The sequence below is a fragment of the Scyliorhinus canicula genome, chromosome 19, assembly GCF_902713615.1.
Source record: "Scyliorhinus canicula chromosome 19, sScyCan1.1, whole genome shotgun sequence".
NCBI classification, from domain to species: Eukaryota; Metazoa; Chordata; class Chondrichthyes; order Carcharhiniformes; family Scyliorhinidae; genus Scyliorhinus; species Scyliorhinus canicula.
Window position 1 is genome coordinate 94,770,879 of NC_052164.1, and position 13,987 is coordinate 94,784,865.

Sequence of the window (13,987 nt, forward strand, 5' to 3'; positions counted from 1 at the left end):
GTGAAAAGGGAAGGAAAATATTAATGAAATAAAAGGATAAGGATCTCTCATGCCCTGGGATGACTTCCAGTCAATGTCTTTCTGAAGTTCAGGCTTTTGGTTTGGTACTTCCTTTCTTCCAGGCCCGGTTTGATTTGGATTTGGATTTATTTATTTTATTGTCATGTGTACCGAAGTGCAGTGAAAAGTATTGTTCTGCGTTCAGTCCAGACACGTAATTCTATACATGAAAAAAAACATAGGGCATACTTAAATGCACAATGTTATACATAGACACAGGCATTGGGTGAAACATAGAGGAGTGTAGTACTATTCAGTGGAGAAGATGCGTGAAGAGATCAGTTTAGTCCATAAGAGGGTCATTCAGGAGTCTGGTAACAGCGGGGAAGAAGCTGTTTTTGAACCTGTTGGTGCGTGTTCTCAGACTTTTGTATCTCCTGCTCGATGAAAGAAGTTGGAAGAGTGAATAATCCAGGTGGAGTGGGGTCTTTGATCATGCTGCCCACTTTCCCAAGGCAATGGGATGTATCCTGGGGATGTAGATAGAGTTAATGGATGTGAGGTGGGTTTGCGTGATGGACTGGGCTGTGTTCGCGATCTTCTCAGGCAAGGTTGTCTATCTTCCCTGCATTTCAGATTCACAGCAACGGATATGCTAGACACTAACTGCTTTCAAACAATAGATCCGTTCTTTTACTTTTGCCACTGAAGAGCAACAAGATGCTGGTTTTAATACACTTAAAAGATCTTCAGCTTTCACCTACTGACAGCAGGCAGAAAAGAGAAAAAACAGCTTCCTTCACTTCTGATAACGTCTCGAAGGTTCTCGGAGGAACATCACCCATCAGGAACAAATCATTGACTGCTGTCAGGCAGAACATTGTCCCTGGCCAACCCATTGGCTGCCATTAATCAATCATAAATCCCAGCCAAGCTAATATAAAAGCTCCAAAGCCTAGGACTTGGCTGCACGATTTTTGCGTGTCAAACTTTGGTTCCAACTCCATCTACAAGTTTGATGACCATACGACCATAGTGGGCCGGATCTCGAATAACGACGAGTCAGAATACAGGAGGGAGATTGAGAACCTAGTGGAGTAGTGCAGTGACAACAATCTATCCTTCAATGCCAGCAAAACTAAAGAGCTGGTCATTGACTTCAGAACGCAAAGTGCTGTACGCACCCCTGTCAGCATCAATGGGGCCGAGGTGGAGATGGTTAGCAGTTTCAAAGTCCTAGGAGTACACATCTCCAAAAATCTGTCCTGGTCCACCCATGTCGACGCTACCACCAAAAAAGCACAACAGCACCTATACTTCCTCAGGAAACTAAGGAAATTCGGCAGGTCCACATTAACCCTTACCAACTTTTACGATGCACCATAGAAAGCATCCTATCTGGCTGCATCACAGCCTGGTATGGCAACTGCTCGGCCCAGGACCGCAAGAAACTTCAGAGAGTCAGGAACATAGCCCAACCATCACACAAACCTGCCACCTATCCATTGACTTCATCTCCACCTCCCGCTGCCTGGGGAAAACGGGCAGCATAATCAAAACTCCCTCCCACCCGGCTAACTCACTCTTCCAACTTCTTCCTTCGGGCAGGAGATACAAAAGTCTGAGAACACACACAAACAGACTCAAAAACAGCTTCTTCCTTCCCCACTGTTACCAGACTCCTAAATGACCCTCTTATGGACTGACCTAATTAACACTACACCCCTGTATGCTTCATCCGATGCCGGTGTTTATGTTTTCACATTGTGTACCTTATGTTGCCCTATTATGTATTTTCTTTTATTTCCTTTTCTTTTCATGTACTTAATGATCTGTTTGAGCTGCTCGCAGAAAAATACTTTTTACTGTACCTCGGTACACGTGACAGTAAACAAAATCCAACTTAAACTGATTCCCTCAAAAACTGGTTCCTCCCATCTACTTGGCGCCAAAGAGTCTGGCTTCTCCTTCTCCCAAACACAACGCCAGGCAAGCAGGCTGCCTTAAACTTTGATTAGGAAATTATGCTGTCTCCTCTCTACTTAAAGGTACACCCCAATTATTGAACCATGGACCAAAACAATAAAATAAAATAAATGGGAACAAAGGAATTAGACAGGAAGGACTCTTACACGTGGCATCTGGTCAGATATGGACAAGCAAACCACCTGTTGATTACTACATACTGATGAATTAGTACACTTCTGTGTACACTTGGAGGAAGCACTGAGTGTGGTAGCATTCATCTATCCATGGCCACATTATAGGAGTGACCATTGAACGGTCCTTTGGTGAAAGGTGCTGCCTTCACATTGAGGGTACATTTCATGTGGCACTACCACAGTGCCACATGGGACAGATTTCAAACAGATCTAACAGCTCAAGACTGGACACTGTGGGTCATCAGCAGCATTAAATTGTACTCAATCACAATCTGCAACCTGATGACTCAGCATATCCCTCGGTCTACCATTTTTTGTTTTATAGATTTAGAGGACCCAATTAATTTTTTCCAATTAAGGGGCGATTTAGCGTGGCCAATCCACCTACGTTGCACATCTTTTGGGTTGTGGGGCCGAAACCCACGCAAACACGGGGAGAATGTGCAAACTCCACACGGACAGTGGCCCAGAGCCGGGATCGAACCTGGGACCTCGGCGCCGTGAGGCAGAAGGGCTAACCCACTGCGTCACCGTGCTGCCCCTCACTCTACCATTAACACCAAGCCGGGAGAATCAACCCTGGTTCAATGAAGAGTGCGGGAGGGCATGCCAGGAGCAACACCAGGTATACCTGAAAATGAGGTGTAAACCTGGCGAAGCTACAACACAGGAATACTTGTGTGTCAAACAGCAGAAGCAGCAAGTGATAGACAGAGCTAATCGATCCCACAACCAACCTAGACAGAGCTAATCGATCCCACAACCAACCAACCAGATCTAATCTGTGCAGTGTTGCCACATCCAGTTGTGAATGGTGATGGAAAATTAAACAACTCACTGGTTGAGGAGGTTCCACAAATGTCCCGGTCTCAATAATAGGGTACCCCAGCACATCAGAGAGTGCAAAAGATAAGGCTGAAGCATTTGCAACAATCTTCAGCCAGTAGTGCCAAATGGATGATCCATCTTAGCCTCCTCCAAAGGTCCCCAGCATCACAGATGTCAGACTTCAGTCAGTTTGAATCATTCCATGTGATGTCAAGAAATGGCTGAATTGGGCACTGGATACTGCAAAGGCTATGGGCCCTGACAATTTTGTGGCAATAGTACTGAAGGTTTGAACTCCAGAATTAGCTGTGCCCTGAGCCAAGCTATTCCAGTACAGCTACAACACTGGCATCTACCCAGCATGTGGAAAATGGCCCCGTTATGTCCTGTACAAAAAATGCAGAACAAATCCAACCCAGCCAATAACCTACCCCATCAGTCTACTTTCCATCAGCAATGTGATGGAAGGAGTCATCGACATTGCTATCAAGTGGAACATACTCATTAAAACTTGCTCATGGGCGCTCAGTTTGGGTTTCGCCAGAGTCACTCAGCTCCTGACCTCATTACAGCCTTGGTTTAATGTGGACAAAAGAGCTGAACTCCAGAGCTGATGTTTTGAGTGACTGCCATTGACATCAAGGCAACATTTGACCATCAAGGTCAATGTGGCATCAAGGAGCCCTAGTAAAACTGGAGTTGATGGGAGTCATGCAGAAAACTCTCCACTGATTGAAGTGGACACAAAGGAAGCTCAATAAGTAATCTTACAACACCAGGTTAAAGTCCTATGTTTCTTTCAAACACGAGCTTTCGGAGTACTGCTCCTTCCTCAGATGAATGAAGAGGTATGTTCCATAAACATTTATATAGAGAAATTCAAAGATGCCAGACAATGCTTAGAATGCGAGCATTTGCAGGTAATTGAATCTTTACAGATCCAGAGATAGGGGTAACCCCAGGTTAAAGAGATGTGAATTGTCTCAAGCCAGGACAGTTGGTAGGATTTTGCAAGTCCAGGCCAGATGGTGGGGAGTGGATGTAATGCGACATTAATCCCAGGTCCCAGTTGAGGCCGTACTCATGTGTGCGGAACTTGGCTATGCGTTTCTGCTCAGCGATTCTATGTTGTCACGCGTCCTGAAGGCCGCCTTGGAGAACGCTTACCCGGAGATCAGAGGCTGAATGCCCTTGACTGCTGAAGTGTTCCCCGACTGGGAGGGAACATTCCTGCCTGGTGATTGTCACCCGATGTCCGTTCATTCGTTGTCGCAGCGTCTGCATGGTCTCGCCAATGTACCACGCTTCGGGACATCCTTTCCTTCAACGTATGAGGTAGTCAACGTTGGCCGAGTCGCATGAGTATGTACCGCTTCTTACTCTGCTCACCCCAGTCCAACGCTGGCATCTCCATACAAAGGAAGATGGTTGGGGTTATTGAAGGTGCCTCAGGATAGTGGCCCAGGCCCAAAAATCTTCAGCTACTTCAACAATGACCATCCCTCCATCACAAGGTTTGTGATTTTGATAGGTGATTGAAATGAAATTGAATAATCTTTATTGTCACAAGGAGGCTTACATTAACACTGCAATGAAGTTAATGTGAAAAGCCGCGAGTCGCCACATTCCGCCACCTGTTCGGATACACAGAGGGAGAATTCAGAATTCTCAGCTGGTAGAACATAGAACATACAGTGCACAAGGAGGCCATTCGGCCCATCAAGTCTGCACCGACCCACTTAAGCCCTCACTTCCACCCTATCCCCGTAACCCAATAACCCCTCGGAATTGAACCCGCGCTGCTGGCCTTGTTCTGCATCATAAACCAGCTGTCTAGCCCACTGAGCTAAACTCAGATTGGATGAGTTCATTACCATTTGCAATGCCTCAGATACTGAAGCAGCCATGTCCATGTGCAGCAAGACCTGGAAAATAATATTTATGCCAGACAATGACCATTTAGGCAATGACCATCTCCAACAAGAGAGAATCTACTCATATCCCCTTGACATTCAATGGCATTACCATCGCTAATGCCCCCACTATCAACATTCTGGGGGCTCCATTGACCAGAAACTGAATTGACCTACCCATACAAATACTGCGCTGCACGAGCAGCACAGAGGCTGGGAACTCTGGGGAGTAACTCACCTCCTGACTCCCAAAGCCGGTCCACCATCTACAAAGCAAAAGTCAGGAGTGTGATGGAATACTCTCCACTTGCCTGGATGAGTGCAGCTCCAGCAATACTTGAAAAATTTGACACCATCCAGGACAAAGCTGCCTGCTTGATTGCCACCCCATCCACGACCTTTACCATTCACTCCCTCCACCACCGGCGCACAGCTGCACCATTCTGCCTTTCTACTAAATGAGTTGCAGAACTCACCAAGGCTCCTTTGGCAGCAGGTTCCAAACCTCTGACCTCTACCACCTGGAAGGACAAGGGCAGCAGGTGAATGGGAACACCACCACCTGCAAGTTCCGCTCTAAGTCACAGAGCATCCTGACGTGGAAGTATCTCACCCTTCCTTCACTGTCGCTGGGTCAATATCCTCGAAACCCCTTCCCAAAAGCACTGTAGATGTTCCGACAACATATGGCCTGCAGCAATGCAGCTCACAACCACCTTCTCCAGGGCAATTAGGGGCGGGCAATCACCAGCAATGCCTACACCCTGTGAATGAATTTTTTAAAAGTCAGAGTTTAGATTTATGTAATATAAATAAACTACTGATGGCCCATTCATTACTCATTTATAATAATTTTTAACAAATAAATTATTTTTTTGTCGTAACAATGCTGAACAAAAAACATGAAAATAGCCAAGACCCGAACATACAGCTCAATTTTTGCTGGCCAGGGTCTCTCTCAATGCTTATAAATGCAGTTTTTGAACTTTGTGTGTTCGAGTAAGTTCCCTATTTACAGTGGAGCATAGGGCCCTGATCAAGCAGTGAAGGTTTAAATGTTTCGAGGGCTGATCTCCTTCCCAATATTGAAGTGAGCTTCTTGTAATGCCTGGCGGTCTGCAGTGGATTCTCTGAAGATTCTGTAAAGCAGGGTTGGCAGCTCGCGTCCTGTGCCAACCCGAAGAGGAGTAAGGTTTGGAAAGCTCACATCATTTCTGCTCAGTCCTTCAGACCGGCTGCCAGATTCACACGGCTGGTTTTGGAATTTGTTGGCTTGGAAGCATGTCTTTTAATTGAATTGGTGAAAACCTACCTTTCTCTTCATACATTTACCTATGTAAAGGGAGATAGCAATTACACACCAACATGTAAATCTCCACTTCTCTGCTGAATGACCTTTCCTTGGCCGATGCAGCACTTGGCCTATACTTGGCCTCAGTGTCCTTGGTAAGGAAGGCGGGGGATTGTCCAGTGACCCCACACCTGATTTCTAACCTGTGACCCTTTGCTGGAAAGTATAGATAGGTCAAATCAAGTTCATGCTGAGCTATGCTGATCACCTACAATAAATTGTCCCTTCAACAAATTACATGCTCCTGCATTTGTATATGTGCAATGCATTTGCTTATTTTTTTGTTAATGTTTAAATGTTAGATACCATTCACTTTTAATGCCATTCATAGCAGGATGCACGGGGAGACGGTGCTCTCAAGCTGCTGCTGTGCTCATCCATGAGCAACCTTTCCCCTGACACTTTGTCGTTATTTTAACAGTTCACACGGAGCATTCAAAACGTGTTTATCAAGGAGTTCGTGTCAAGCATACAGTCAAAGACCTACTTGCAGAGAAACGGTCCCGACAGACAAATGTGTCCTTCAAGTACAACGTGAGTAAAGTAGGTTTTTGTTCCCTTTATTCGAATAGAAACTGGGCTCAGTCGGGAACAAGGATTAAGACATGTAGTTCTCCATCAAAGTCCCCGTGCCTTTCTTCATAGCCAAAAGACTGTGGTGAAGCAGTTTGCATGTTACTGGTGGGGGTGGCCGGTGGTAGGATTGCCTTTGAAAACTGGAAGACTATACAAAAAATGCTTATGAATAGCTTTCCTGCCTGTTTGATGTCAACTTAACCATTTGTTAACCAGGTGTTACATGCTTCTCTCATGAAGGGATGAATTGGGTAGTAAAATCTTTGAATGAGAGCCTACATTTTAAATTTACGTCTATTTTCTGTTAATCTATTCCTATTTTTCATGCGAATGGTTCATTTGTTGTCAGAAGGCAAAGTGACATACTGCGCATTGAAACAATATCGTTCATTCAATAAGAAGCTGTCTTTTTATTTCTGAGAATTAATCTTTAAACCACAATAACCAACAGGTAGCTAAATAACATCATTGGGTCAGAGAACACACAAATCTTTGTTTTGTTGCAAAGGCCACGTTACAGGAGGAACCAAATGATGCAGAAATGTAGAGGCAACCACCTTAGAGTTAGACTAATCTGGGTTGGAAGATTCTCGCGAGCATGTTGAAATATTGGGATTTTTTGCGTGCAGTTGGGAGTATTATCTTTTTGAATCAGCTTTCAACTCAGCTCCAACTTCTAATGAATTTATTTTCATATATGACGCAGTGAAGTCATGGAGCATGCAGTCCCAGCACCAGGAAGTGTAGTCACTCGCAAATGACATTCAAATATCCCCGAAAAATTTGGATGCGATCCCGAAGGCCAGTTCACCAGATCCAGATACTGGGACTGATATGCAAACTTCCAAATAATTTCACAGACAAGGAGGTCAAAATCTTGCCTCAAGGAAACAGCGCCCTGCCAAAGGACTTTTTCCCCCCTCCCCCAAGTGTGAATGGAGAGACTGCCTGGCTCTGTTAGAATCTGGAGACTAATTCGATGGGCGAGCTTACTTTTCCAATTGCTGGCGGCACTTTTCCACGGGGTGCATCTATGTTCTAGTGGCAGTCAGAAGCAAATTCATGCTTCGTGCAATGCTGCTCATTCAGTCCATCTCGCAACCGGCTTGACCTCGTTCACATTGTGTGACGAGAAAGAGACAAATAGGCTTATAATTATATAGTGCCCTTCATGGCCTTAGAATATCCCAAAGCCCTTCCTGGGCAAACGAGCACTTTGTTATGATGGAAGCAGTGGTGACTCTCCTTAGAAAGGGGAGGAAAGCAGAGTTCCTTTGCATTTGAGTTGGTTTTAAGATGACAAGGGCATGATGGAAGACTGGAATCAGAGTCAATCCTCTCTGGCTGAAAAAATACTTTTACCCTCTATCAGTGGGCAGCACGGTAGCACAAGTGGCTAGCACTGTGGCTTCACTGCGCCAGGATCCCAGGTTTGATTTCCCCGCTGGGTCACTGTCTGTGCGGAGTCTGTACGTTCTCCTCGTGTCTGCGTGGGTTTCCTCCGGGTGCTCCGGTTTCCTCCCAATGTCCAAAGATGTGCAGGTTAGGTGGATTGGCCAGGCTAAATTGCCCTCAGTGACCAAAAAGTTAGGAGGGGCTATTGGGTTACGGGGATAGGGTGTAGGTGAGGGCTTAAGTGGGTCGGTGCCGACTCGATGGGCTGAATGGCCTCCTTCTGCGCTGTATGTTCTATGATCAGGCTAGGCGCATAGCCTATTCGGGAACTGGTGATAAATATGAATAACTAATCAGCTTGACTCATACAGGCAGACGAATTAGAAACAGGAGTGAGCCTGATCTTGCTCTGTTATTCAATATGATCATGGCTGATCTGATTGGAACCACAACCTCCCATTCCTGCCTGCCCCCGATAACTTTTCACCCCCTTCATAATCAAGAATCTATCCAGCTTTGCCTTAAGGATATTCAAAGACTCTGCTTCCATTGCCTTCTGAGGAAGTGTTTCAGAGACTCACGGCACCCTGAGAGAATAAAGCCTCTCCTCCTCTCTGTCTCAAACGAGTGACCCCCTATTCTTAAACAGTTCTGGATTCTCCGACAAGAGGAAACATCCTCTTCATGTCCACCCTGTCAATACCCCTCAGGGTCTTACATGTTTCAATCAAGTCGCCGCTTACTCTTCTAAACTCTAGTGTATACAAACTTACCCTCTCCAACCTCTCCTCATAAGATAACCCGCCCATTCCTGGTATTAGTCCAGTAAACCCACTCTGAACTGCATCTAACACATTTACATCTTTACTTAAATAAGGAGACCAATACTCTGCACACAATACTCTGATTGTGGCTCACCAATGCCCTGTACCATTGGAGCATAACCTCCCTACTTTTGCAATCAATTCTCCTCATAATAATTCTATTAGCTTTCCTAATTACCTGTTGCACCTGTAATTCTTGCCTTTTGTGATTCATGTAATAGGGCACCCAGATCCCTCTGCATCCCAGAGCTCTGCAATCTCTCACCACTTAGTTAATAAGCTTATTTTTTATTCTTCCTGCCAAAATTGACAATTTCACAATTGCCCACATTATACTCCATTTGTCAGGTTTATGCCTACTCTCTTAACCTATCCATGTCCTTTTGTAGCCTCCTTATGTCCTCTTCACAATTTACTTTCCTACCTATCTTTGTGTCACCAGCAGGTTTATCAACCATACCTTCAGTCCCTTCATCCAGGGCATTTATATAAACTGTAAAAGGTTGAAGTCCCCGCACTGGTCCCTCTGGTACACTTGTCACATCCTGACAAGCAGAAAAATAAACATTTATGCCAACTCTGTTTCCTGCCAGCCAGCCAACGTTCAATCCCTGTCAATATGTTACCCCTTACATCATGAGCTTCTGTTTTCCATAGAAACCTTTGGTGTGGCACCTTATCAAATGCCTTCTGGAAATCGAAGTATAGTACATCCACCATATCCCCCCCCCCCCCCCCCCCCCCCCTCCCAACCATTGATTGGACTCAGAGGATCTTGCCACTGACAGAGGAATGCCTCCCATTCAGCTCCAAGTAATCCTTCAAGGCAACGCACCATTGGGTAGTCTCAGCTGGAATGACAACCAGAAAGTTACCTTTGTTCTAAGCTGCCTTACCATCAACCCTGGACACTCTTTGGAGTCTCTAAATTTTGGTCCTAATCAGGCTGTAAATAAGTGAGGAGAATATTTGTTCCATATGGACAGAATAAAAAGTCTATTCAAGAATCTAAAATGTGACAATGTTGTCCACATGAGTCAGACATCAGGGTGATAGAAAAACCGTCAATGAGCTACCTTGCTCGATGCTTTAAAAATTCTAATCATGTATTTTGTTGCATTCTAGCATCTCGGCATGACTTCAAAATCTGTAGATCCCCATGTGATAACAATTTTCCAATTATTGGGGGGGGGGACATTCCATTGTCATCTGTGGCAGGAATGGATGTGGACAGGACTGGGAAAAATTTGGAGAGCAGCCCAAAAGTTTCTTGACTATGGGTGGGAATTTCCTGTCCCACCAACCCATTACAATAACTTGATGGCAGGTATTTTCCAACATCGGGGGCAGCCTAATAGCTGTCCAAATATTCCTGTCCCACCCGCGGCAATGCCAGTAACGAGACCAGAAGTTTGAAATTTTAGGACAATGGTTTTTAAATTGGGGTCTCTTGGGAGTTTGTAAAGGGGATGCGAAGGGGCCAGTGAGGGTCCACGTGAGGTTGACAGATTTCAACAGTATGTCATTACTGTTGATTTATGAGCATGTTATTTGGTGACCTCAATACAGCCTTGGTTCAAACATGGACAAAAGAGCTGAATGCCAGAGGTGAGCTGAGAGCAACTGCCTTTGACATCAAGGCAGCATTTGACCAGGTAGGGCATCAAGGAGCCCGAGCTAAACTGGAATCAATGGGAATCAGAGGGGAAACTCTCCGCTGATTGGAGTCATACCCGGCACAAAGGAGGATGGTTGAGGTGGTTTGTGGTCAATCATCTCAGCTCCAGGACATCACTGCAGGAGTTCCTCAGGGTAGTGTCCCAGACCCAACCATCTTCAGCTGCTTCAACAATGAACTCCCTTCCATCATTAGGTCAGAAGTGGGGATGTTTGCGGATGACTGCACAATGTTCAGCACCATTTGTGACAACTCAGATAATGAAACACTCCATGTCCAAATGCAGCATGACCTGGACAATATCCAGGCTTGGGCTGACAAGTGGCAAGTTACATTCGTGCCACACAAGTGCCAGGCAATGACCATCTCTTACAAGAGAGGATCTAACCATTGCTCTTTGACATTCAATGGCATTAACATTGCTGAATCCCCCACAATCAACATTCTGGGGATTACCATCGATCAGAAACTGAGCTGGGCTAGCCACATTAATACTATGGCTCCCAGGGCACAATCCAGGACAAAGCAGCCCTGTTTGATTGCTCCATTTCCCACAAACATTCAAACCCTTTACCACCAATGAACAGTGGAGCCGTGTGTACCATCTACAAGATACACTGCAGGAACTTGCCAAGGCTCCTTAGGCAGCATCTTGCAAACCCATGACCACTAACATCTAAAAGGACAAGAGGAGCAGATACCTGGGAACCCCACCGCCTGGAGGTTCCCCTCCAAGGCACTGCCTCCAAGGGGCAGCAGGGTAGCATGGTGGTTAGCATAAATGCTTCACAGCTCCAGGGTCCCAGGTTCGATTCCCGGCTGGGTCACTGTCTGTGTGGAGTCTGCACGTCCTCCCCCTGTGTGCGTGGGTTTCCTCCGGGTGCTCCGGTTTCCTCCCACAGTCCAAAGATGTGCGGGTTAGGTGGATTGGCCATGCTAAATTGCCCGTAGTGTCCTAATAAAAAAGTAAGGTTAAGGGGGGGGGTTGTTGGGTTACGGGTATAGGGTGGATACGTGGGTTTGAGTAGGGTGATCATGGCTCGGCACAACATTGAGGGCCGAAGGGCCTGTTCTGTGCTGTACTGTTCTATGTTCTATGTTCTATGTTATCCACCTGATTTGGAAATATATCGCCATTCCTTCACTGTTCAAGAAGACAACTCACCACCACCTTCTGAAGGGCAACTAGGGATGGGCAATAAATGCTGGCTTAACCAGCGACGCCCACGACCCATAAATTAATTTTTTTTAATTGGGAAGAAGAATAGCAGCAATGGATGGGTGCACATAGCTTCCTGTCAAGGTCAATAAGACGTGATCAGTGAAGCCAAGGAGAGGGACAATTCTGTCAATATTTGCATGGGGTCCCCACACAAAAACGCTTGTAAACTACTTTCATTGCTCCACTATTGGTGGTAACGTCTCCGATTGTCTTGCAGCTAAGCTGTGGAATTCCCTCCCTGAAATGTTTCACTTTCTACCTCTCTCTCCTTTAAGACTCTATTTAAAACAAATTATTTTGCTAACCTATTTACCACCTGTCCTAATATCTAATTTGCTTCGGTATCAACTTTAGTTTGATAATGCTCCTTGGATTTTCACACAGCGAGTGTCTTGGGTCTGGGTTGCACTGCCTGGTATTGTGGTGGTGGCAGGTTCTGTTGGGGCATTTAAGAGGGTGTTCGATGATTATTTAAATAGAAAAAATGTGCAGTGGTATGAGGAAAAGGCAAGGGAATGGCACAAAGTTATGATGCCTATTTGGAGAGATGGGGCAGACACGATGGGCCAAGTGGCCTCCTTTTCACCCCAACAACTCTGTGATTCTGTGAGCACAGTGAGATGTTTCACCGGCCTTGGCAAGCGTGGCCCTGATGTGGTGGACCAAGGGAGTAGCTCTTTAAGGGAGTTTTCCCCAAAGTCCATCAGAGGGCCATCTTCCACCCCACAATGCAAGACCTGCCCACCCCACCCCCACCAAACACTCCCCCCCACCAGAGACCGTTCCACAGAGACCCAGAAATAAGGAGACCCCCACAGAACCCCCATAAGAAAGACTCCTGTCAGGAAGCCCCCCCCCCCCCCCCCCCAGAAGAGAAGACCCTGTCTGGACTCTACAGTTCAGTCCAGGCAGAGGAGGTGAACAAAATCACAGCTATAAAACTCACCTGTGCAATACACCTGCTGGCTCAGGCACAGGAAGCAGCACCTGTCCCTTCCTGGGAAGAGAAAACCAGTCAGCTGGGTCTAAACCCCCTCAGATCTTTGATCTGCAAGCCATTCATTCATTTCTCTTTGATATTGATGTTGCTCGGCTGTGTTTGACAGCTTCCACACACCCCAGCTGTCAGCATTGTTCCATTCACCTCCCTTCACACCTGAGTAACTTTGAAGTGGTCAGCTAGTGGAAACATCTAGCTTTGATTGACAGCTCCTGGACCACTTCAAACAGAATTACATTTTTTCCAATCATCTCCTTTCACGGTTGAGTGACTGGACTGCCACGTGGGGGATGGGAGGGGTGACCAACCACGGGACCTCGCTGTTGAGCAGCCCGCTCAAACTGGCGGCCCGATAATGGGATTCCCTCAGGAAAGCCCTCACAATCCTCGTCATGCAAAAAGTTGCATGGCTAAGGATTGGGAATTGCTTCATCATTTGCCTTCCCAGTGGGAGCACAAATCAAGTGCGATTCAGTTCTGGCAGAAGAAGGGAGGGCGAGATTCTCCATTGCCCGACGCCGATATCGTAATCGGCGATCGGGAGGAGAATCGACTCCAACACCAAAATCGGGACCAGCACCGGTTTGACGAGGGTCAGCCATGCTCCGTCCCGTCCGAAATGGCATCATCGCGCTGTGCACCTTTGCAACGGCGTTGACCGTTCCTGACGGCAGGGGGCACTTGTGGCCTTAGCCCTGCGGGAATCCGATGTGGTGGCTGCGGACTGTGTCTAGCACCGCCATACTTGGCTGGGATCCATGCCGCTGGCCAGGGGGGCTACTGCGAGGGCTGGTGGGGGATGACCAGGGCGTGGCCAGGGGGGTGGGCTGTGGGGTCGCAGATGGCAGGTCAGGTCCGCGTATGGCCGGCGCCATGTTGCACGGTGCGACCGCTGCAAGTTGTTAGCCATGCGCAAGCGCAGCCAGGGACCCGGCCATTCCCCCTGCTGGAGCCGGGAATATCACCCAGCGCTGGTGCTAGCCACTCACCAGTCCCGGAATCACTGAGGGTTTCAGGCAGATTTTTTGGTCGTAAAAG

General features: G+C 46.7%; 1 protein-coding gene across 1 annotated transcript in view; it reads left to right on the forward strand.

Annotated features, from left to right (window-relative positions):
• c19h11orf53 (chromosome 19 C11orf53 homolog) overlaps positions 1–13,987 on the forward strand; it is a 78,409-nt gene that overhangs the window by 29,770 nt on the left and 34,652 nt on the right. The window contains exon 2 of the mRNA XM_038779885.1: positions 6,676–6,788. Within this exon, the coding sequence (XP_038635813.1) occupies positions 6,676–6,788 (113 nt within the window). The remainder of the gene's footprint in view (positions 1–6,675; positions 6,789–13,987) is intronic.